Below are 25,861 nucleotides of genomic sequence, written 5' to 3'. Positions count from 1 at the left end.
GCTCTGCAGTAGAGCCCAGTTCAGTTTCCAGCAGCTGTGTTGAGCAGCTCCAGTGGGCTCCTTGCCTCTTCCCTGCACAGCACCTGCACTCATGTGCGCTTACCCCAAACATACAATACAGATAACTAAAAATGGACTTGGGGGAGGCAGGGTGTCTCTGTGTAACCCTGGCTGTCCTGAAACTTGCTCTGTAGACCAGGTTAGCCTCAAACTCAGAAATCTGCCTGCCTCACCTCCTGAGTGCTGGGATTAAAGATGTGCACACCATGCATGGCCTACAACAAATCTTTTAGAAAAATTAAGACTGACAGCAATATTAAGAAATCAGTAATGAAGCTGGGTGGTGACAGCGCACGCCTTTAGTCCCAGCACTCAGGAGGCAGAGGCAGGGGGATCTCTGTGAATTCAAGGCTAGCTTGGTCTACAGAGCTAGTTCTAGGACAGCCAAGAGTACACAGAAAAATCCTGTCTCAAAAAACAAAACAAAAACAATGAATCAGTAATGAGAATCAGATTTGAAAAAATTGAAAAAAGGAGGTAAAACATAAGTCAGTGTCTTGAGGCTGGAGAGATGGCTTACAGGTTAACACTGGCTCACTTCCAGAGTACCAGAGCTCACAACTGTCTATAACTCTAGTTCCAGGGGATCCAACACCCTCACACAGATGTACATGCAGGCAAACCCCAATGCACATAAAAATAAATAAAAAGGAATCATTAAAAACAAACACAAAAAATAATAAGTCAAGCTAAAAGTTACCTGTCAGCCTAGCAGTACTAAGAATTGACATTCATGTGCATATGAAACATACCGAATGAGAATTCAACGTTTTAAGTTATTGTTTCATTAATTACCCAAATATCTTTTCTAATTTTATGTATATGAGTACTCTATCTGCATGTACAACTTTATGCCAGAAGAGGACATCAGCATCTACTAGAGACGGTTGTGAGCCACCATGTGGGTGCTGGGAATTGAACTCGGGACTTCTGGAAGAACTGCTGGAGCTCTTAACTGCTGAACCAGCTCTCCAGCCCCCCAAAATATCTTTTCAACATCTGATATCAACATCAGAAGTAACCAGGTGTTCTGCTGCAAAAATCCACAAAACTCAATGGGCCCCCAAAATCTCATGGAGAGCTTGTCAAAAGGAAATTTATGGCATACAAATCTAGATTTACTAAATATGAACCTTCAAGGACAAGATTTAGGCTCCTTCATGTTTAAGTTACCCTTTATGGACAGGTATGATTATATATGCTTGTAATGCCAGCTTTTGGGAAGGCTAAAAGAATCCCTTGAGCCCTGGAATTTGAGACCATCCTGCAGAATATATTAAGACCCTGCCCTGTATGCATGATTTATACCTCAATGTTTTAGCAAATGCATAACTAATTATGAATAAACACCATTTACTTTACCCTGAGGTTTTATATTCTAATGAGGTTGTCATGTGCATTAAAAAAACAACAACAACAAAAATCAGGTACAAAGTTTGCATAAATTAAATACCAACTTATAAATTCCAATGAATAAATATTTAGAAAGGATTTCCATGTAAGTGTAAATTCTGAGGTTTCCAGGAAGAGTGAATTCATACTCAGTAAGCAGGAAACAAGAAAGAATAAGATATATTCAAAGTATGGAGATATGTACAAGTAAATTAATGTTATACAACTTAAAAAGAGACTTGTGGTATTGTTTTTTTTTTTTTTCAGCTTCACCCAATTTTAAAGACATTATATATTTGAGGAGAAACATGTTTATCTTATTTCAGCATAATACTGGTTAATTCCAGAACTTGGGAGGCAAAGCGAGGCCAGCCTGGTCCACATAACAAATTGCAAGCCAGCCAAGGATATACAATGAGACCTTAACTCAAAAAAAAAAAAAAAAGAAAAGAAAAGAAAAGAGTGTTGGCAGAGACTGTTCGTTCGTTTTCTGGCCACCGAGATCTGAAATAATCACACAGAAACTGTATTATTACAATACTGCCTGGCCTATTAGCTCACACTTCTTATTGGCTAGCTCTTATATCTTAAATTAACCCATTCCTGTTATTTTTATATTTTACCACAAGGCTCGTGGTTTACTGATACCAGATGCAGGCGTCTTTTTCCTCTGGTGGCTACATGGTATCTTGTTGACTTGGCCTACACTCTTCTCCTCTGTCTGCTTAGAATTCCCGCCTTGCCCTATTCTGCACTGCAATAAGCCCAAAGTAGTTTCTTTATTAACCAATGGTATTCACAGCATACAGAGGGGACTCCCATGTCAGAAAAGAAAAAGAAAACAGTATTACCCAGCATGTGTATGTATCAAAATATAACAGTATTCCATAAGCATGTACAGTTTTAATAGAATTTATGTATGGAGTATAAATTTAAATTAAAACACCAACATATTTTATTAAAATAAGAATAGGACTAAATGAAAAATATTATGTCACTGTTTTGTTTTCATTTTGTTTATTTTGTTTTCGTTTTCTGTGTTTGGGTGTTTTGCATTGCTTGTGGAAACCAGAAGAGACATCAGATCCTCTAAACTAAGCTAGAGTTACAGATAATTGTTGTCTGTCATGCAGGTGCTGAGAACTGAGCCTCCATTGTCTGGAAAAACAGCCCGTGCTCTTAAGCACTGAGACTTTTCTCCAGATCTATTAACTGTTCACTTAAGTATATTGCTTAGCCAGGCATGGTGGTGCACACCTTTAATCCCAGCACTCAGGCAGAGGCAGAGGCAGGAGGATGGTTGTGCATTCCAGGACAGCCTGGTCTACATAGTGAGTTCCAGGACGACCATGGCTACATAGAGAGATCCTGTCTTTAAGAAAACAAAAAACAAAAAGATTTATTTTCTTTCAGTGTTATTTGTCATGGAGTTATACTCAAAACATTAAACAACTTAATATTGTCCCCCAATTTTTCCTTAACAGGCTATTTGTCAAATGCAAAGGATATCTACAAAAGCATGTTAGACTCCTGCTTGGATAACATTTGGAGACAGCTGAAAATTTTACAGTTTATTAAGGAAAAAAGGCCTAAAACCAACTATAAGATCCAAGAATTGCAATGTCAGATCCTAAGCAGGTTGCAAAGTCAACAACAGATTAAGGTTGGGTACTGAGCTAAAGCAGATAAAGTAATTAGTATAAATAAGGGGGGGTGTGACATGATTTTATGCATTTAACTTTGAAGTTATAAATAGGCTATGTCTGGCCCTTGACAGTTCTCTCCTTAAGTAAGATAACAGTGGTCTCAAATGCGGAGAAAGGGGAATTCATGTCATTATTCATTGCCTTCCAATTTAAAATGCTTTAATTTCTGATATAAAGTGTTGTCATGGATTGCTTCTCCAAGGGATTGGTTCTCCCTGCCTGGTATTTGTAATAAGATCATTTAAATCCACAACATAACATAATTACAATCATTTATTTTGGGGTAGTGATCTAGAATTTCATCTGACATGATATTATAAAAAATACCTTATGCCCGGGCAGTGGTGGCACACTCCTTTAATCCCAGCACTCGGGAGGCAGAGGCAGGTGGATCTCTATGAGTTAGAGGCCAGCCTGGTCTACAAGAGCTAGTTCCAGGACAGACTCCAAAGCTATAGAGAAACCCTGTCTTGACAAACCAAAAAAAAAAAAAAGTGTTTTATGTATTTATTTTCTCACCCCCGCCAAATCATTTATATGAGAACTGGATTAATGAAGGTTTAAGGCAAAAAGGCATCACAAGTGGTCACAGTGAGTCCGAATACAAATTTATATGGTTTCCCCTTCCGCTTCCTCACTCCTTTACCCCTGACTTTATAGATTCTTGAATGACTTTCATAAGTTGTTCAATTAACTCAATAAATGAGAAATTTACATTTGAATCCCAGGCACTGCTCCCTTGCAGAAGAGAAGCCGCATGCTGAGGAGGAGGGTGCAGCAGCTCCTCCTTTTCTCCAGTAATTTCAGACTTGTGGGGCTGAAATCAACAGTGAACAGCAGGCTGGGACAATTGTGTATCCACGTGAGAGACAGGAATGCGAAGGCCCTGCCCCAGACACTTTCCTCATTGATGTCTGATGCTACCAGAATTTAGAACAAGAGTGTTTTCTTTGTAACCCGTATGTTCCCTTTTTGTTTGTGAGACAGGGTTTTCTGTGCCTCAGAGTCTGGCCTTGACCTCCGGGCTCTCCTGCCCAGGCCTCCCTAGTGCTGGGTTCACAGCGTCGTCATGACTTTTATCTGACCAGTTAAATTTGCTAGTTTATCACTGTAGCAAAACAGCAGGGATACCTCAGAGTCGAGCACTTGCTAGCATGGGTGAGGCCCTAGGTTTGACCTCCAGTACCACAAAAAAAGAGAGAGAGAGAGAGAGAGAGAGAAGAATAATTCAGCAGTACATGTGGAATTCCTGTTTTTGTCTAGGTACTGATTATAATAAGAATGGACTCAAATGGAGAAAAGCATTTGCTTTTTAAAACCCTTAAGAAAATAGAAGGTAGGCACGTTTCACTTATGCTTCATTTAGTGTTTTAAGTTATACAGATGTATTTATCTAACTGCTATTGACAGTGCAATACCATAAATTTATGTTCTCAAAATCTAGGACTCTGGAGTCTTACGAATAGTTCAATTCTCCAGTTGCTCAAACGTTCATCAGTTCTTGAACTAACAATTTTTAAATAAATGTAGACTCTAAGTTTGCAATATATCTATAGTGTACTTACAATTTTATTAAGAATTGACCTGTTTTGTAGATTACTTCCTAGTTGCTACACTGATACTCAGTTTTATAAACAAAGAAAAAGTTCCTAAGATTGTGTAGCATACTAGATGATATGGATGATAGTTAAGGAGGTAGTATCTACCCAGTTTTCTCATTCCAGTGTGTACTTCATCTCTGCTCTCTGATACCCGCTCCGTCAGCCCTTCCTACTCGGAGCTTTGGAGCCTGCTGCCTACATGCAGATTCTGTCACTAGAGCTGAAACGTGACTTTCTCCACACGCTGTTGCCTCCTCTGTAGCCCTCTCTTATGGAAGCTGATCGTTTTCCTTTAACACTTTTTTACTTGTGTGTATGCATGTGAACTCCACCTACATGACGGAAGGAGAGAACCAGCACCTTCACATTACCTTCCCTGACCTACGCACACAAACACACACACTATACATAAGTCAGGAAGGGCTACACAGTATTAGCACGCGGTGTGCAGGTGAGCAGCTCAGGCTGACCCAGCCTTTGACACTTGCTGTCTTATTTCAGCGTCGTCTGCTGACACAAAAATCTTATTACACAGCTGGAAATGTTTGAATCTTTCAGAGACAGCTATCCTCAGCCAGGAGCTAGCTGAATATATTTCACAATGAAATAGATTCCCTTGCTGATTTTGTTATGTATTTACATTTTTGGCTAGAGAAAGAATAAGAATCTACTATGATTTGGGGCAAAATAAGATTAAATACACAACTAATGAGTGTTTAATATGGCTGTTTTAAAATTAAATGTTTGGCTGTTTCTGTTGGCATAAAAAATTAAATTGCCATGCTCTTTGTGTATACATATCAGAAATATCGTTACGTTACAAGCTTTCTAATAAACTAGACTTAGAAATGCAAAGTTGTATCTTAAGTAATGTTCATGCCTGCAGAATTTCAGTTCATTTTTATGGGAGCAAAGGTTGTGACACTGAAAAAATAAATTTAAACAAAACTAAAAAAAAAATTTTTTTAAAGAAAACTCCCTTTTTTCCTAACAGGTTTAACAGTGACTGTTTTACGTTCAAATGAGAGAAAAAAATTTCTAGAAACTACCGGTGTTGTCAAAGGGTAAGATTATGTGTTTCAATCTACGACATAGTTCCACAGGAAAGGGAGAGCTAGTTTGGGCTGTGCTGTAGCCCTCGGCCCAGGAGTGGCCTTGAAGATGATCCTCCCAGAGTTCTGTTTAAGAAAGGCTGAAGTCCACGGCTTTACTCTCATGAAAAGTGCCATAGAACACTAACTCACAGCATAGCCATGTCTGTTTAATAAAACTAGCATCCAAGAATTTAGTTCAGTCTTATTTTAATATTGCAGAATTAGCATCATCATTGTTGTTGGACTAGAAATAGGCGTTGGTGGCGCACACCTTTAATCCCAGCACTCAGAAGGCAGAGGCAGGCGGATCTCTGAGTTGGAGGCCACCTGGTCTACAGAGTGAGTTCCAGGACAGCCAGGGTTACCCAGAGAAATCCTGTCTCAAAAATATAAATAAAAAAGGAAGAAAGAAAAAAGAAATACCCTTTAAAACAACCTTGTTTTCTTCAGTTTCTCCATTTTCTTTCTTCCTGGGGAAGGCCTGCTTATATAGACCAGCATTGGGTTCTTGAGTGCCTTTATTTTGTCTTGTTTTACATAGAAATTATTTCTGATATTGGAATCCAAATAATGAAAAAAATATAAATACAATAGAAGCCCATAAGCACTAGGAATGAACACTTTAACCTTCCGGACTGATCTGGATGGAAAGGAGCAGTAGAGGGTTGGTTATGGTGGGCGCTGGAGCACAGGAGGACGGGAGAGGACCACACTGGCACTGCTGGGCCCGTCGTTTGTTGTGTTCATTAAACACTTAGGAAGCCCATGGAGAAGAGACAGCTCCATCCTACTACATAGATTCTTAGAATAAAGACTTGTTGAGGTGATATCCACTATTGATGATACTCAGGTAATAAAATCAGAGTTACATTTGGGATATGACCATACAAAATTTACATTCTGGTATTTTTCTAAGTATGATTATCTGAGAGAAAAATAAAATGAAAGCCAGGCATGGCATGGTGGTGCACTCCTTTAGTCCCTGCACAGGAGGCAGGGGAGGTTGGATCTCTGTGAATTTGAGGCCAGCCTGGTTCCAAATAGTCATGGCTACATAGAGAAACTCAAAAAGCATAAACAGAGCTGGAGGGATGGCTTAGCCGTTAGACTAGGCTCACACACACACACACACACACACACACACACACAGAGAGAGAGAGAGAGAGAGAGAGAGAGAGAGAGAGAGAGAGAGAGAGAGAAGAAAACCATAAACATCTGTATCTGTACCCGTCCATCCAGCCCCAGCTAAAGAATGACACATGTGATTCCATTGTTTTCACCTGCTTTTGTTTTCAGCACGAGTTCCTGTGTGGTTGTGCATAACCACCATATCGGAGCAGATTTCCCCTGGAGCAGCTTCTCCCTTGTGCTGGAGTACAATCACGTGGAACACTCTTGCTGGGCCAGGCACTGCCAGCAGTTGAATATACCCTTCCTGGCCTTTAGAGTCGTCCTTCCAGACTCAGCGCTGAAAAGTAAGGAGAGAAGCCGGGGTCCTGGTCTCTGTCAGAGTAGGGTTGCTCTGTTTGAAGAAATACTTTGCTATTTATAAAGTAGTTTATAATATACAGCTTATGTATAGTTTGGAAACTATATAATACAGTTTATATAGTTTCCTTAACATACACCTGCATTACTACTGTTTAATAAAAGGAGAAAGCTGAGGTAGAAGAAAATGTAAACATTTATAATTCTCTTATTTAGGAGTCACCTTGCTGGATAGATTTGGTGGGTTTCTCTTGGAAATTCAGGTCCCATACGTATTTTTTGCATCCGAAGGACTGCTTAACATTCCAGAAATACTCCGGCTGTTGGAATCTGGGTAAGCCATGGTTTTTAGTTGTTGGTCTCAGCAACTTCAGCATGTGTGCGTGTGTTCTGATTAGTTAATCGAGCTGTACATGCTCTACCTTATCTTCCTGATCCAAGACTAGATATTACAAGATCATCTTTCCAAAGAGCATGTCAGTTTATATTTCTAATTCCTAAACTATAACTATTGAATAATATTTTATGATAATTACTAATTTTATATACAAAATGAAATGTAATTTTTCCTTAATTTGCATTTTATTTAAATTTCTCTTGTTACCAGAACATACATTCATCTTGTATGTTCTTTTTCTGTGAATTACATATTCAAACATTTGAGTCATTTGCAATATTCAAAAAGAAAACTTTTTCTAAAAATAAAAAAGGAACGTGGAAAACAGGACTATGAAGTTCTAAGTGAGTGGTTGGGTCTTCAGGTTAGCAGTTTAAGGTTATGCCATCATTGAATGTTTTAAATTAAGAAATACTGTGTCATAGTACACAGAAATGTTGATGTGCACATCAATGAAGAAAAATTGAATTATTACTTCAGATAAAATCCAAATCAACATTCTATGCTTTTGTTTTTGTATTGAAAGGCTATAGAGTACTCATAAAAAATATTAGCTCATGAAAGTAGTTCAAGTGTAGGCAGAGACTTGGGTTATAGCTCAGTCACGTGTACTTAGTATGTGTTGTGAGGTCACTGAGTATTCGTGAGGCCCAGAAACATCTTGACCCCGAAAAGTGAGTCAGTGTGAAAAAAGAGAAAATTCTGATAAATGGGGAATCTTACAGTCTTTTGACATGATAGTTTAATTTATGAGTTCCTGCTAAAGAACTAGGGTAGATGGGTGAAAACATTTGTATGGCAGTATATATACTAATATTCAGCACAATTACTGAGACGGCATATACTTTTTTAAAAGATTGTCATTGTAGAGAGAGAGAGAGAGAGAGAGAGAAAGCACGGACTGGACAGAGGGCTCAGCCATTAACAGTATCTGCAGAGGACCAGCGTTTGGTTCCTGGTGCCCAGGTTGGGCAGCTCCTAACCACCTGTAATTCTAGCGGTGACCCAGCGGATCTGGTACCCTGTTCTTGTCTCCATGGGCACCAGAATGCACATGCACCCACCCACACATGCACAAAAATTAAAACTAAGTCTTTAAATAAATAAATAAAAATTTGAAAAGAGAGTAACACAATTCAAGGTGAAACCAATAGAGAACGCACCAGAGGCCTTCCAAGCTGAGCAGGTACAGATTAGAGGAGAAGTGTCTGGTTTCTTTTATAAGTAAATCACAATTTTATTCCCTAAATTTAAAAAGCTGATTTATGAGAAAAACAGTAATCCCCATAATTGACTATTCCAAAGGACAGCACAGTCCTCTGAGGTGTGTTCTCAGCCGTGCATTATCTCCACTGAAGACTGTTGTCTCCCGCAGCTATAATATCACACTAGTGGAGAGAAGCTACTGCGAGTCTCTGAAACTCTTTGGAAGCACAGAGCGCTACGTGGTACTCACAGTTGACGAGCACACTGCTGTAGTCGTGCAGGTAAACTATGTCACACAGGGCAGAAACTCCAGTGGGAAGTAAATCTGGGGGATTAGCATGAGGAGCAGGGAACAAACATGGACAAAATACGTTCAAAGGTATGAAAATTATCACTTACTAATAAAATATTAAAATAGAAAGTCAAGCATGTTAAAATAATACATCTATGTTATTTTTTCTATATGGAGCTTATCTGTAATCTGTGATCTCTTCTAAATTTTGCAGATGGGCATAGTGATAGACTACCAGTCTTCCTGATGTCATATAAATTTTAACAAAATTAAGGAAGATAAAGACAAGCATAGTAATATCTGCAATCTTGGCATGTAGGATATTGAGACAGGATTGCAAGTTTGAGACCAACCTGAGTTATGTACAGCAAAACCCTAACTAAAAACAAACAAAATGAGTAAAGAATCTGGGGCTGGAGAGATGGCACAGGGGTTAATGGCATTGGCTGCTTTTCCAGAGGTTCTGAGTTCAATTCCCAGCCACCACATGGTGGCTCACAGCCACCTATACCAAGATCTGGTGCCCTCTTCTATTGTGCTGACAGAACACTGTATACATAATAAATAAATCTTTAATAAAAGCATTTTTAGCAGTGTATATTTGTGTATTTTAAAGTTATTTGTAGAAAAATTAGTGTAGGAAGTTTCAAAAGCAATACATTCCAAAGGCTGGGAATAACAGAGTGCTGGCTAGCATGCACACAGCCCTGAGTGTGTGCACCAGCTGTGCAAACAGAGAGTGTGAGCCCAGCTGTGCAGACAGAGCAAGATAAAGGAAACCAGGAACTTCTTTCATGTAAGAAAGTACAGTATAATCTTACATGACCAGGTAGTCCATTCTTTACTTCTTTTTTGTGTGTGACTGTGAGTTTATGTGCACCATGTGTATTCAGGTGCTCAAGGATCCAGAGAGCATTGGATCCCCTTGAACTGGAATTATAGGTAATTGTAAACTTTGATCTGGGTGCTGGACATTGAATGAGTCTGGACTCTGTGTTAGAGTAATAAGTGTCTTAACTGCTGAGCCATCTTTCTAGCCCCCAAAAAGTATAATATTAATTGATGGTTAAAAATGTACAATTTCGCCGGGCGGTGGTGACGCACACCTTTAATCCCAGCACTCGGGAGGCAGAGGCAGGCGGATCTCTGTGATTTCGAGGCCAGCCTGGTCTACAAGAGCTACTTCCAGGACAGGCTCTAAAAAAGCTGCAGAGAAACCCTGTCTCGAAAAACCAAAAAAAGAAAAAAGAAAAAAAAGAAATGTACAATTTCCTCTAAGGCAAATAGGGATTACTTCAAATTGTTGTTTCTCAAAGAGAGAGAGAGTCCCCAAAACTACATGGAATTTAGACCTGTCTCCTCACCTGCAATGCTGCCACCCAGCTGGGTACTCAAACCCCAGCTGCTGACACACTAACTTTATGACAGAGAGTCACAAATTTGCTAAAATACAATTTGGAACTTAAGATGTATACATTCTTGGAAGAGTCTTTTATGTTTGCTTGATTGATGTACCAGTTGTAAAGAAATGGAGATTGGAAATCAGGTTTGAGTATAAATTATTGATAAATGTGGTAAGGTCTGATTTAATGAGGAAAATTGCACTATAAGAATCATATAATGGAAAAGTCAAGTCCTGGAGCTTTAAAGAGACAGTGTTTCTTGAATATTTAAAGTTCTTAATTATTTGTTGACCTGGAAAAACTCTTAATCCACAGTTATAGAATTTCTGTTAGAAGAAGGACATGTCTTGAACGGCACATTTTATCAAATATCTTATTAAACTTTAATAATTAAATGAAAAGAAGGTCCAGACTGTCGAGGGACCCAGAAAGTCTACCAAGCCCACCCTTTTAAGCTTGCTGTGCAGGGCTCCCGTACTCCAGCTCTGGCCGCAGTGCTCGCAGGGCAAGTGCTTTTACCAGTTGCACCATCAACAGATTATTCCATGGACTTTTAAATGTACTTCCTGTTGCCCTGGGGTAGCCAGATCCCAGTCCACAAAGCACCTTTTCAGCACAGGAACATTGAATTGGCCATTTTATTCCCATCTTGGACTGCGGAAGACTCGTAAGAGTTCCTGGTTGATGCTGTCACTAGTTACCATTTTTATGTCTACTGCAGCTTTAATTTTTACATTAAACCATACCCATGAGTCTTAAGTTCCATTTTATACCACAGACTGTTGCAAGTTTTAAACAGTAGTCAACCTAATGTATCTTTTCATTTTCTTTATTTTTATAGGACCTAGAAGAATTACATTATGAGAAGGCATCAGACAATATCATTATGCGATTAATGGCGCTGTCATTCCAGTATAGCTGTTGTTGGATAATACTGTACCCCAAGGAGACATTAGATTCAGAGTAGGTGAACACTTCTTCCTCCAAAGTCAGGTTCATGGTCTCGACAGTCCTCTGCACACAACTGTTCATGCCAAGTCCGCTTCGTCATCTAGCGCGCTGTCCTGGACACTCTGTTCAAATCATCCCCTCAGACCCAGTCTCACTGAGAATTATCATTTTAAGTGTTTTATTTCTTTGCAATCCTGGGCTTGTTTGATAAAAGAAATAATTTTATTTTTTTATTTTTTTATTAAAAAATTTCCGCCTCCTCCCTGCCTCCCATTTCCCTCTCCCTCCCCCCCACTCCCCTCCCTCTCCCTCTACAGTTCCAAGAGCAGTCAGGATTCCCTGCCCTGTTAGGAGTCCAGGGTCCTCCCCCCTCCATCCAGGTCTAGGAAGGTGAGCATCCAAACAGGCTAGGCTCCCACAAAGCCAGTACATGCAGTAGAATCAAAACCCAGTGCCATTGTCCTTAAACCACTTCTAAAATCATGTTAATACACTGAATACATAACTCCTTCCTATACTTATGTCATTGGTGGGCTTAACCAAAGCGTTAGAAAATACCATGGCCAGACAGTGGCTTGAGTCATCATTGTATTTATCCTTTCCTTTACTGATAAGCATAATAATCATTTCTTCTTTATTCACTGCCAGCTGGCTTTTCTCCCTGCGTCTGTACCAGTCTTTGTCTCTGGGGGTCCTGTCTCAGGACCGTCAGCAGTGCGTTCATCTTTCGCTGCTCTGAGCCACTTAGGACTGTTGCCGTGGTCTGTTGGTCCAGACGCCCCTGTTCTGTGACAGAACCCCAGCTCCTTTGATCGTCCACCTTTCTAAGCCCTTTCCCTGCCGGTACAGCTTCTTTGTGTCAGTGTCTGAACCCTTGGGTTCTCTCATTGTCCTTCGTATCTACTATAACTTATGTCAGGATCTGTCGGTATACAATTACTACGTTTCTTTCTGCAGCCTTTCTTGGGAATTTCTGGAACAAATTTCTAAATCTTTACTAAACATTTCCACCCTTATATCCCACAACTCTCAAAGTTAACATGCTCAGATATGAAGTGACTGCAGTCTCCGTCCCCTCCGAGCCTGTGTTTCCTCTTCCTCGCCCCTTAGCAGTTTTACCTCCTCTCTGTTTGTCCTGCATTTGTGTGAGCTCAGGTTCTCACTGTTCGTGTGATTGTTACACTGCCTGTTGTTTTTGTAGCTCTACCTGTCTCTCCCTGTTCCTTTAAGTGGTGTGTCAGATACTTGGTTGATGACCCTAAAACCAAACTCTGATAATCCCATTCTTATGAAAAGCCTTTACTGAGAGACTAGAAAAATAACTCAGTCAGTAAAGTGCTAGGCACAAGGAACTGAGTTTGAATCCAAGGACCTGAGTTCAGAATCCAGAACCCATGTTAAAGAAAACAACAATAACAAACAGGCATGGTGGCGAGCATTTTAATCCCAGTGCTGGGGAGGAAAGCAAGTGGGTCCCTGTTGCTCCCTGACCGTTCAGCCTAGACTGCTTGCCAGTTCCAGGCCAATTATAGACCCTGTCTATAGCAGCAATGCGACAGCACCAGAGAAATGACACTTGAGATGTTCACTTCTGACTCTAAGCAGGGCACGGTACTGAAGACCTTTAATCCCAGCCCACTACATAGCAAGCCCTGTCTCCAGAAGATGAAGACGGAGGAGGAAGTGGAGGAGGAGGAGGAGGAGGAGGAGGAGGAGGAGGAGGAGGAAAGGTTGTTAACTTCTGACTCTGTATGCATGTGAATACACACAAACATCCCATGTGCGTACATACATACACACACACAGTTTTTACTGAGTTCCTAGCTACGTACTCAACACAATACAAACTGTGACCCATATGTGTGAGGTGTTGGGATATGACGCGCCTGCATTTCCAGGCTGCTTCTTCCCTGCCCTCCAGTTCAGCCAGGTGCTTTCTGCTGTCACCCACTTCTTTTCTGCTTCTTCAACTCTTTCCTCTGGTGAACTGCACTCGGTTTGTTTTATTTTTCGGACCTGTCCCAGGTACTGTTTTCTACTTCATCTTTCTCAGAGCTCCCCCTTTACACTTTCCTTCCTGAGAACCGCTTAGCTCTCTTCTTCTGCTTTCGGGTGATAGGTGCTCAGTAGTTGTTCACTGAATGAGTCAGCCTTTCCTACCAAATTGCTAACCGGTGTGACTCATTTTTATTCCTCTAGTACCACATCCCACCTAACTCAATACAGGTATATATTCTGTAAATTGGTTGTTAAAGAAGGAATCGATACACTTGGCATTGCCTGTGATTTTTGTCCACTTTCTTGACACCATTCTTGCTTGCTAGTTTACTGAACTCTTCCCATGTAGTTATTATCTTGTGAGGACAGAAACGAACTGGAGTCTAAGATTCTGAGCACCTTGGCTCTTAATTCCTCTTCTATTAGCAAGCAGCCCCAGCAGGTCATTTAACATAGTGAGCCTTTTCCACCTGGCTACAAAATAAAACCTGTGGTTTGTGCTTTAATGCCCTCACTTTGAAGATTAATAAGGCCTATGAAACAGTTCGTTTGGTGCCTGCTTATAAATCATTTTAAGCTTTATCCGAAGCTTGCCAATTATTTAGATAAATTATTTATTTGGAAGTTTTCTAAGTCTGTTTTCAGATTGCTGTTCATGTATAGTTTTGTGATTCAGTTGAAATGCAGGGGGAGAACAGCAAAAGATACCGACCTATTTTTCCCTATCATGAGATAGCTTTATTTTTATCAGAATATACATTGTGATAATTTATTTGTGATATTATCATGAATATAATTATTTCCAGAATTCCAAGTTTCATAGTTCTATTTTATTAGATAATTGTAACCTTTTTCTTTCTTTTTTCTTTCTTTTTTTCTTTTTTTTTTTTTTTTGGTTTGGTTTTTTTGAGACAGGGTTTCTCTGTATAGCCCTGGAACTCTTTGTAGACCAGGCTGACCTTGAACTCACAGAGATCCGCCTGTCTCTGCCTCCCAAGGGCTGGGATTAAACACTGCACCACCCCACCCATCTAATGGTAACCTTTAGTAGTGTCTCAGCAAGATGACCAAATGAGAGAAATGGAAAATGAAGAAGAAATGCTTTGAATTATCTTAGTTATCCAGGCAGATCATTTCAAGGATGAGCATCAGCAACCTTTGAGAATAGCCCATGTTTGGGGCTTGCCAGAAAGAGCCATCATATAGCTGCGCTCATGGGACAAAGCCCCGAGGAAACTTCTAAGAGTCTTCTGGTTCACACACAGAGGTGCTTGATTTTCTCAGCAACAAGTTATGACAACATTCCAAACTTCAGCCATCCGGGATCTTATTAGAGACACAGTGAGCAGGGTTAGCACAAGTCAGAGCTTCTGGGGCTCAGAAGGCAGGGAGGGCTCATGAGAACTCATGGTGTCGTACAAACAGCTCAGGCACAGCAAGTTGCTCTACCGACCTTTCCCTCCGTGGAGAAAGTCTGTCTGGGCATGTGTGACACTGTTCATGGGGAGATGCAGACAAAGACTGCTCATCATAAACAGGGGCCTATGTCACAGCGAGGACACCTCAGCAGTCCATTTCCGTGAGCTAATGAGGTTATTGGGGTTACTTACAGGGGTGGGGGTGAAGGGTTAACTAGGAGAAATGACTCTGAGAAAGAGCATGACCAAAAGCCCACCCCATTTTGGGTGACGAGTCACCCAAGCTACAAGCCTGTAACTCACTGCGCAATTACAGGCAGCTTGGCAGGCTGCTGTTGGAAGAGACTCGGACCACCCAAGCTGCCTGGAGGAGGTAAATCAGCCAAGCTGTCTGAAAAGAGCAGAGACCAGGGGAGCTGTTTGGAGAGGCTCAGACCAGCTAAACTGTCTGGGGAAAAAAGTGCTCCAGCCATATGAGCTGTCTGCCAATGGTGCAGCGAGCTCCAGGTTTCCAGGCTCTATGAGCTGTCACCCATGCTGGGCGGGCTTTGGTGGTACAGCTGTCTGAGTCATTTCTGCTCCTGTAAGTAACTCCTCACCCATATTCCTGGAAGTAATCACAATAAGACACATGGTTCACCACGTTGGGTTTCAGTAGTTTCCTTACTTTGTTCTGTCATTGATTCCCTATCTGAGGCGAACAAACGCCTATTCACATCCCCCAGGGACAGTGTTAAACACCACGGAGGAAGACACCAGCACACAGGACAAAAAGAGCCAAGAGATGTCTAGATAGAAGACTACTAGCTTGAAGTTCTCAGTAATAGACTGGTACTCTCCTCATTGCTGCTGAGAATATATCATATGAGTAGGTAACCGTAGAAACACCCTCTCCTGGGTCATCGTTCACATCTGACCTGTCAATAACCATAGAAAGGGGCAGAGTGCTTCTTCTAATGGAGCAGCTCATGAAAGATGCCGGTACCTGGCTCTGGCCATGTTTTATCTGAACCTATCACTTTGACCCAGAGATGGAGTATTCTATGTGTCTAACTTTAGGTCATTCAGTCGTCCCTGGAGATAAGAATGGAGTGGGTCAGCTCCTCTCCTCAGCCATCACCTCCCTCCGCACACACCCTCAGCATCCCTAGATTTAATAGTGTGCTCAAGGACAGGAAGTGGAAATGCCCTTTCCAGACGGGAAAGGAAGTGCAAGGAGGTGGGACGTGCCTGCAGCAAAATGTCTGATGCAGAAACATGTAATAATCTCGTTCTTAGGTACCATCTCACACCAAAGACACTCCATCACCTCGCGCAGATTTATGCGGCCTTGGTTTCCTCTGGTCTTAAATCTGAAGAACTGGATGTAAAGGTATTGTTTTCCTACGTATTCATAAATACTGTTCATAAACTAAAATTAGACTTGAACTCAAGTGCCCAGTGAGAAGAAACATTAAACAGACACAATTCCTTAAGAGCCGATAAAAAGCAAGGTCAAATTATTAAATATATTTATCACTACACTTTTGTTTTAAAAGCTTTTATGTGTGTTACATGAACATACACACACATATAAATTCACACAAAATAAATACGTGGCAAGAACTTTAAGCCTGGTATGGTGCACACGACTGTTAGCTTGGCACTCGAGAGGCTGAGAAAGATCATGAGTTCAAAGCCAGTTAGGGAGCTATACAGTGAGACTACCTCAAAAACCAAACAATAATGAATGTTACTAGTTAATTTAAAATCAAGCATAGTTAGAACTTAGTTTTGTTTTTTAAAAGGTTTTTTTAAGAACTTTTAAAAAACATGTCAGGATATGAAGAAAAATAAGTGTCCCTTGATCAAAACATGTTCTTTATGCAAGAGGTACTGAGATTTTCTCTGCTACAGAGTGGAAATCTCAAGACATTTTGATAAGGTAATGTGTACTGATGATGTATAATCTCCTTACTTGGTCCCCTTTTTAGGGTCCCACTCTAAAACTAAATCGTTTGTCTGAATTTTTCTGTTATTATTTCATGCTCTTTAAGAACTCAGACGTTCCCACATCCTTGCTGTAGTTTCTGAGCAGATCTTAAAATCCTCTTGACGTGTAAGGTCTGCACCTGTATTCTAGCAACCAGTTGACAATCTCCACCCGAATATCCTGCGGATACCTCAGACTCTGCGTTTCCATATGAAACTTCCCGGCCTCCACCAAGCTTGATTTGGGACATTTCTGTTCACTGGCGTGGGCCTCTTTGTACAGCTGCAGTATCTCTGGACTCAGTTTCCTGCTACACCCACCTCTGCTCTATGAGTTCAGGCATCCATCACTTCTGAAGATCTTTAAAATGCCTTCCTAACTGGCCAGCTTTTCCCTACCTGTTCCCTCCTCCATCATTTGCTGAGACCCATTCCACTGCTAGGATGCCGCTGTGAGAATCGCTCACAGAAGTGTGCTTCTGGAGGTGAGGGGCTTGTCTGATCACGTCTGTACTCTGGGCACCCAGCATGATGCCAGATAGACGGTTACTGATAAATACTGTCAAGTTTTCTTGCTTAGAGACCTCCTATATATTCCCTGCTTCATTCGGAATAGAGTCAAATTCAGGTGGATTCAGAATTCAGTCCCTGGGTAATCATGTCCTCCATAAGGCCCTACAGTCACACTCCGCCAATGAAGAGGCACTATCCAGTCTTTCTTCCCCCAGGATGCTGCTGGCCATCTCTTGGAGCCAGGTTTCAAACACTGCTTCTGTAAGGGACCCTGCCCAGGCATGCCCTCTCAGAGTAAACATGGCCCTCCCCATTACACCCTTTACCTCTATTATGGTGTAAGGTGTTCATTGGTGGTGGTTTGGTTTTGTTTGGAAACAGAGTCACTGTACAGTGTTGCCTTGGCTGGCCTTGAACTCACAGAGATCCAAGTACTGGGATTAAAGGTGCACACCATCCCTGGTACAGGTTTATTTAAGTACTCTCCACTCTGAAAGGTAAGAACTAAGTCCTTTGTAAACCTGGGGCAGCTAGCACAGTGCTTCATACCGAGCAAATATATTTAACAAACACCTGCTAAATAGAGTTAAGTCAAATCACAACCTGTTAAGAATATGAAGAAATGATTCTTTTGAAAATTTAAATTTCATGATACATATTACCCACAAAAGTAAAATTCTAAGAAAAGTTACCTTTAAATAAGTGAATGACAGGTGCAAATGTGTCTTGTTTATTCAAATGAGGATTCCCTGCTTGGTTAACCTTTTCCAAGCATGTGGTAAAGACATATATGTAAAATATGCTATCAGTAAAGTGGCACTGTTCAGATACAGGGACACAGTCGGTCCAGAGACAGTGTGCCCCGAGGACGGCATCTGAGGATAAAACAGGAGTGCGCAGGCAATCCACTCTGAACAAAGTCTGCTTCTGATAAAAACACTGCAGGTGCTTTTCAGGTCCATCCTAAAAAGTCTTCTAGGTGTTTTGTTCTTACAATGTTGGCATCGTTAATACGCATAGGTTTGGCTGATCTGACTTGATGTGGTTATTATACTAGGTCTGAGGAAGGGGTGTAGCTTGGAGAGTAGGGTCTGTAGAGCATTCACAAAACCGAGGGTTCAGTCTCCAGTACCACATGCCTGCCACGCCACGGCACTTGGGAGGTTGAGGCAGGAGGATCAGAAGTTCAAGGTTGCCTTTGGCTACATAAGGAATTCAAAGATAACCTGGACTACATGAGACCCTGACTCAAAACTAGAAATAGCCAGGGGCTCCTGAACCCATATTACTATGTGTGTATTAGAATGTATTGCTACTTTATTTAGTTACCATGGCTTTTGTCTCTTAGAGAACATCAGTATATTATTAGCTCTCTTTTGTTTCCAGCCATCTTAGCCATAAAAGAATTACCTGGAAGTCTAAGGACATTCTCTTAACTTAAAAGAAGGTATTGGTAGTGCTATCTAATTTTTAGATATATTTCATTTGTTAATCTTTTTTTTTCTTGTGGTACTAGTGATCCAATTCAAAGCCTTGTATGTAGTAGACAAACAAGCATATAGCACTTAGTTATATTCCTAACCTAATTTTAAAAGATTTCTATGAGTTTTTTTTATGAACTCTCCTAGCAGATGATATATACACATATACAAAGAAATAAAGCTTTTTTTTTTTTTTGGTTTTTCGAGACAGGGTTTCTCTGCAGCTTTAGAGCCTGTCCTGGAGCTAGCTCTTGTAGACCAGGCTGGTCTCGAACTCACAGAGATCCGCCTGCCTCTGCCTCCCGAGTGCTGGGATTAAAGGCGTGCGCCACCACCGCCCGGCTAAATAAAGCTTTTTGAATCCTTTTGAATTCTTAGTCTGGGTATGAACCCCAGAATTCTCATTCTGATCAAATACTGCAATACTCATTATCATCATAAAATTTTGTCTTTTAGAATAGATTTTTGTTTAAATGAAGGTGATTTTATCTTCCCCAAATCATCTAAAACTAACAATGAAATAAAGTTGTGATTAAGCAGGATATCTCTATACATTGTGTATATATTTGTGTAAACTTTAAAAAGTTCTCTTTTACAATATATGCCCTCCAAAAAACAGTATGTGCTGACGTTTTATACTTACTATCCTGAAACTAGCTCATAGTTATTTTGTGAAATTTGTACGCTTTTATCGTGTATAAGATTCAACCCTAAGAAATTAGGTATCCCAGGTACAGGCTCTTCACCTAAGCTGTATCTCCAGCCATTGTGCTGTCTCTTGACTCCCCATTATACATAGATTCTTATTTTATTTCCCTGTGTGGGCTCTGACTGTGATGAGTCTTTTTCTGTTTCTCCATCCAGCTTCCAAATAATGACACAGAGACTTACTAATTATGAAAGTTCGGCCTTAGCTTAGACTTGTTCCTAACTAGCTCTTACAACTTAAATTAACCTATTTATTTAATTTATGTTCTGTCATGTGGTATTACCTCTCTCCATCTTCTTACTCCTGTTTCCTCTTATGTCTCTGCCCTTCTTCTTCTTCCCAGAGTCCTCTCTGTCCCCAGAAATCCTGCCTAACCTCTTTCTAGCTATTGGCCATTCAGCTTTTTATTACACAGTCCCAGCAATACATTTTCACACAGTGTGCAAGTACCCACAACACTTTGGCTCTGTTGCTAGGTTACTCCCAAGATTACAAATGCAGGAAATGAAATTACAGTTGGTTATAAGCTGCCGTGTGAATGCTGGGAACTATACCTGTCCTCTGCAAGAACAAATGTTCTAAACCACTTAGCCATCCCTCCTGCTCAGAAGTTACTGTGTGTGCACGGGTGTGCATATACACACACAGAGACACACAATTTTGGCAAGAGTATCCTAGAATCAAATAAACTAAAATTAAATGAACATTTACCAACTAGAATGACTACTTAAAATCAAAACATTTAAAATGCATTTAGTGATTCCTTTTTGAGAATTGTGTGTATGCACAGAGCATATTTCGATTATACTTGTCTTCATTCTTCCCCCTAACTCCCTAAGTCCACTTCCTCATCCCTCCAAACATCATGTCTAATTTGTGTTGCACACATATTCGTGTGTGGCCATCCACTGGCAGTGTGGTTGACCTAGTGGGGACTACATTCTTTAAAAAAACAATTCTCCCTCCCTGAGAAGCATGGGTTATCATCAGTAGCAGCTCAGCTAGGGTGGGCTTGTGAGCCCTCTCTGCCCAGGCTGGAATGTGGACTGACTGGATGCTCAGGCGGCATCAGCTGCTGTGTTGAGTGCAGCAGGCCTGTTGTGTCCAGGGGAGGCTGTGGTGCCTCTGGCCTTACGGGTCTTTTCGCCCTCTCTTCTGCTATGAAACCCATACCCTGGAGCAGGGGTGGGGTAGAGCTGTCCCGTTTGTGATTGCACACTCCACAGACAGTTGTGAGTTTCTTCATTAACCACTGTCTGCTAATACAAAGAAACTTCCCTGATGAGGCGTGAGAGCTGTGCTAATCTATGGGTGGAGAGACGTGATTACAGAGGGCAGTTGATACTACATCCATTTAGCAAAATACCAGTAGTAGGTTCCCTGGAGCCTGTGATTTCCCCAGCCATGAACCCTTGTCCAGATTTACAGTACCAGGTATGCTCCTGTAAGCAGGGCTTATGTCTTATTTTTTAGCACAATATCAAATTAATTTATAAGTATCCTTCATGTTTGTTTGTTTTTGAAAACTATTGCATTTCTTATTCTTATTTTCAGTTGACAACTACTAGAAAAAGCAAAATATTAAATATTACCAGTGATTTTCAAATTGTTCTTCTATAAGCAAAATATAACACTAAATAAACTTTAGAACTTTATAAGCAAATGCCAAATTAAAGTGAAGAAAAATTGATTCCAAAAATTAGAAAATAGGGCACAATATTGAAAGAAAGAAGGAGCTAGGTGTGGTGATGCATGCCTTTAATCTTAAAATTCAGGAGGCAGAGACAGGGAGATCATCATAGGTTTAAAGCCAACCTGGTCTACATAGCAAGTTTCAGGATAGCCAGGGCTACATAAAAAGACCTGTCTCAGAGAGAGAGAGAGAAATTGATTTGGTTATCCTCACAAATGAAAGCTCCTAGGTTCCAATACACACACTAATAAATTATATACAAGATGATGATGAAAAATTCATTACTCAGATTTTTTCCTTTATCTCAAACTGTTTCTAATAGTTTCCTACAATCTAACATGTGAAATATTTTTTAGCTTATAATTGCCCCAGGAGTAGAAGAGACTGCCTTAACAATTCGACAAATCGCAGACCACAATTTAATGACGTCGAAGAGAGATCCTCACGAGTGGTTGGATAAATCCTGGATTGAAGTTTCACCATCTAAGGTTACTCTTTCTAAATGTATTAGACATCTGTGTCTAAGGTTATTCTTTCTAAGTTAAACATGTGTGAGGGGAACAGACATAATACCTGAATTCCCTTCCTGATAGCATATTTTTTCCATGCTTCCCAAATTGTTATAAATTCAATGACAAAATTTTTGTCTATAGACTAAAGTAGGCCCCTCTCACAAGCCCACTTCCCGAGGAAACACCACACTGTCTTCCAGGAAGAAATGCATCTGCTTGATTTTCCGTGCATTAACCCCCTGGTGGCTCAGCTCATGCTGCACCGAACGCCTTCGCTGCACTGGCTATTGAGAGCATCACCCTCTGAGCTTCAGGAACTCCTGCCCGAGGTTCCAGTCAAAGTCCTGAAGGTGGGTTAGGAGGGCACAGGCTGTAATCTGTAATTCCCCTTCCCATCTCAGTTAGCGTTTGTACCACAGGCATTTCCAGGGATGGTGTCCAGCTTTGTTTTGAGCATCACATAGGAAAGAAATCATTTCCTTGAACTAACTTACATATGGAATTGCCATCAGCTGTACATTTTAAAGCTATCAAAGATAATCCAGTACAGGTTAGCACATTTTAAAAAATCATTGTAATCATAAATATTCAATTAATATGTATTTACATTATCCCTTCCAAAATTCCTGATGTCTTTTACCACAGCAGAGAAGAGAGTTTTAGCTTTATTGATATTTTTAAATTCTTATCAAGGAATTTGCATATAATTTGTATAACTAAAATAAAATCCACTGTATTTGTTGCAAACCTAAAACATCTCTAAAAACAGTTTATTAAAATTCCATTGCAAGCTACTAGAAAATAGATGTGAATTACAATGATCTCTTTTAATGGTATTTAATTATTTTTATGTTAATATGTGTCAGTGTAGTATCTATGAATTTAGCTAGGCATCATTTTACTTTCCAAACTGTTGTATTAAACTATTATTTTTAATTTTCAGCATTTTTGTAGCATCACTTCCTTGTTCAAGATTAGTTCTTCCTCCATGACAGAGTCACCTCGAATTTCATCACTTCAGGAAGATATGAATCAAACTCATCCCTTTATTTCTCAGAGTTCAGCTCCTGTCATTCAAGAACACGATGAATATTATTCCTACGAAGACCCGGAAGAGACGGTGCAGGAAGGCACCAGCGCTTCTCTGATGGAGCTAAGAGAAAGCATCTGCAGGCCGACATCTGCAACATCTCACGGCCAGGCCAGCTCCTGGAACGACTTCCTGAGTGGCCCTAACACAGTGCGGAATAACCCTTTTCCACGTCATAAGGAACCACAGAAAGCATCTTGGCGCTCCTTTCCAAGCCAGGGTGATTCGGAATCAGGTGTCTTTTCTCTGGGCCTAACACACATAAATTGTGAACCTGAAATGTTACCAACTGATACTCAGAGGAGAGTGACTCATAGTTTTGTGAATTATCCTAGAGCCAAAGGAAGCAGAAGTATGCAAGTGTCCAGCCCCATCTTTTTACCAGAGGGCTCTCCATCCCACCCTTGTTGGGACTTTAAGAAAAATACTGATCAAAAACAGATGTATTCATCCAGGTCAAGCTGTAGAGCAGAGCAGACCACCTACAACAAATGGTGCCCTCAAGAAGATGACTTCACCAGTGATTGGCCAGAGTGTCTGTCGGCTGAATTGGAAGATTTCACATACAGACATTCAAATGCTGGGACTGACCAGACTTTCTGGAGAGAACGGCCATCTGTTCCCAGCTGGGATTCATTCTATGCTTCTGATTCTAATGTAAACCAAAGAGGATTCAATGGCCTTAATTTCTACCAAAGAGCTGGGAACTACTTAGGACAGAGAAAGCTCCCTGTATCTTCATCTAACTGGGAAGATTCTGAAACACCAACAGGTAACACTAATAGTTGATACAACTTCTGGTTTGTAAGCTAAAGCCAGGGTCTGAGAGATGGCTCCGTGGCTACCAATGCTTACAGCTGTTGCAGAGGACCCACATTCAGGTCCCAGCACCCACCTTGGGTTGATATCACCTAAAACCCCAGTTCCCAGGGATCTGACACCTCTGGCCTCCTAGACACCTGCATGCACATGCACATGCCCACATGGAGACACACACACACAGACACACACACGAGAGAGAGAGAGAGAGAGAGAGAGAGAGAGAGAGAGAGAGAGAGAGAGAGAGAACTAAAAATAATATTTAAAACAATAGTGCTAGAATTAAATTTAAATGTTAAATGTTTAAGTGTTGCCACACTTAAAGTTCTCCATTAACTTTGGGTTTAAGAGAAAATCAAATGTAGTGGTCTAACAAAATATTTCAAATTCTCACAGTGTCAAATGAACCATACCTTCAATTTAAGTTTAAAACAGCACTCACTCAGGAAGATCTCTGAATTTGAGGTCTGGGACAAGCAGGACTAATAGAGAGACCCTGCTGCAAAACAGACAAACAAAATAAGGAGGAAAAGGGAAATCTAAAATAAAAATAGTAAATCTAAGTAAAGCAGATGTCAGGATTAAACAGGAATCAGACTGTCAGGTACAAATATTGACTTGGCTACTATCAGGGGTGGTGACAGCTCAGTCACTCAGGTGCCTACTGTGCAAGCATGAGGACCTACGTTCAGCACCCAGAACCCACACTCAAAAACCCGGCACTGAGGCCATGGCGTGGGAGGCAGAGACAGGTGGACCCATGGGCTTGCTGCTAGCCAGCCTATTTGGCAAGCTGTAAGCCAGGAAGAAATTCTGTATATAAGGATGGATGGTACCTGAGGAGGAGGAAGACCGGAGTTTGCCCTCTAGCCTCCACATGCACACATGTGTAACACACGCACACCCACACACATGATGCTAGAGCCATTTTCTATGAATTGTTTAATTCTACTACGTAGGAGCCCCATCAGCTTCACTCTGATGGATGTTTTCGACTTGTCTGAACACTTTTAGAAAGGACACTTTTATTTTCTCAGTGATTGTGCTTTTATTTCTGTAATACTGTAATTATTAATTAATTTCTGTAATACTGTGGCGCTGGAGAGAAGGCTCAGCAGATGGAAGCACCTGCCACCAAGGCTGCTGGTCTCAGTTCAGCCCTGGGTCCTAAATGGTGATAGGGTGCTGATGCCAGTAAGTCGTCCTCTGACCTCAGTGTGCGCGCGCGCACACACACACACACACACACAGTTCACATGCAGAAATTAAATTTTTAAATAAAGATGTTGAAATGAAAGCTGAACAGCTAATGTGAGCATATTGATTGCGATATGAATAGTTTCTATGGTGTACAGAGCGGGAGAACAGAGCATTGTGTGAGTTCAAAGTCAATCTGAGTAATCCTCGAACTTACTCTAATCTATGAAGATGTGTTAGAAACTTCCCGAAATTAGAAATCCTGCTGAGTTGCTTCCTGAGCTATTTCCAATGGTTTTATTTCAAAATATCAGAACCAGGAAAGACTTTAGAGATTGTATAGCGTCACAGAAAAGGATAATGGAATCTGGGGATAATGAATAACTCGCATGATCTATGTGTGTACTGATCTTAAACACAGAGCTATTAGCGACAGGGCATTCATGGTTTATTATCAAAAGAACAACCATTTTTCATAGTTACTTATCCCAATAAAGTGGTTTCCTTTTTCCTTCTTTTGACAGGCTTAATGTACTCACAAGTACCACAACCCAAAAAACGACGTCTCATGTACGAAAAAGTCCCTGGAAGAATGGACGGGCAAACTCGGCTGAGGTTTTTATGAAGAACAGAAAGGACAGTGCCACACACTAGAGTCCACTTTATGATAATCCAGGAACAGAATTATTTAGGTTTGATTATGCATAAAAAGCCATCATTTTATATGTCTGCAGTGTTCTATCATATATTCAATTTTCATAATATATATTTTGTCCTGTAACTTGCATCTAAATCTGATTGTCTGATTTATCAATTAGCTTAATAAACATAAGACCCCAAAACTATTCAGATGTATTTGTACTTCACAAG

At 40.6% G+C, this 25,861-nt stretch overlaps 1 protein-coding gene across 1 annotated transcript in view; it reads left to right on the top strand.

The window, feature by feature from the left end:
* Nucleotides 1-25,616, top strand: part of Shoc1 (shortage in chiasmata 1) — a 65,145-nt gene extending 39,529 nt beyond the window's left edge. The window contains exons 16-27 of the mRNA XM_038348193.1: nt 2,937-3,115; nt 4,422-4,494; nt 5,754-5,823; nt 7,150-7,328; nt 7,558-7,675; nt 9,114-9,225; nt 11,481-11,602; nt 16,285-16,378; nt 21,730-21,861; nt 22,086-22,235; nt 22,829-23,747; nt 25,516-25,616. Coding sequence (XP_038204121.1) covers nt 2,937-3,115; nt 4,422-4,494; nt 5,754-5,823; nt 7,150-7,328; nt 7,558-7,675; nt 9,114-9,225; nt 11,481-11,602; nt 16,285-16,378; nt 21,730-21,861; nt 22,086-22,235; nt 22,829-23,747; nt 25,516-25,616 — 2,249 coding nt within the window. The remainder of the gene's footprint in view (nt 1-2,936; nt 3,116-4,421; nt 4,495-5,753; nt 5,824-7,149; nt 7,329-7,557; nt 7,676-9,113; nt 9,226-11,480; nt 11,603-16,284; nt 16,379-21,729; nt 21,862-22,085; nt 22,236-22,828; nt 23,748-25,515) is intronic.
* Nucleotides 25,617-25,861: the final 245 nt, after the last annotated feature.

The sequence above is a fragment of the Arvicola amphibius genome, chromosome 11, assembly GCF_903992535.2.
Source record: "Arvicola amphibius chromosome 11, mArvAmp1.2, whole genome shotgun sequence".
NCBI classification, from domain to species: Eukaryota; Metazoa; Chordata; class Mammalia; order Rodentia; family Cricetidae; genus Arvicola; species Arvicola amphibius.
This window is presented reverse-complemented; position numbering and strand designations above follow the sequence as displayed.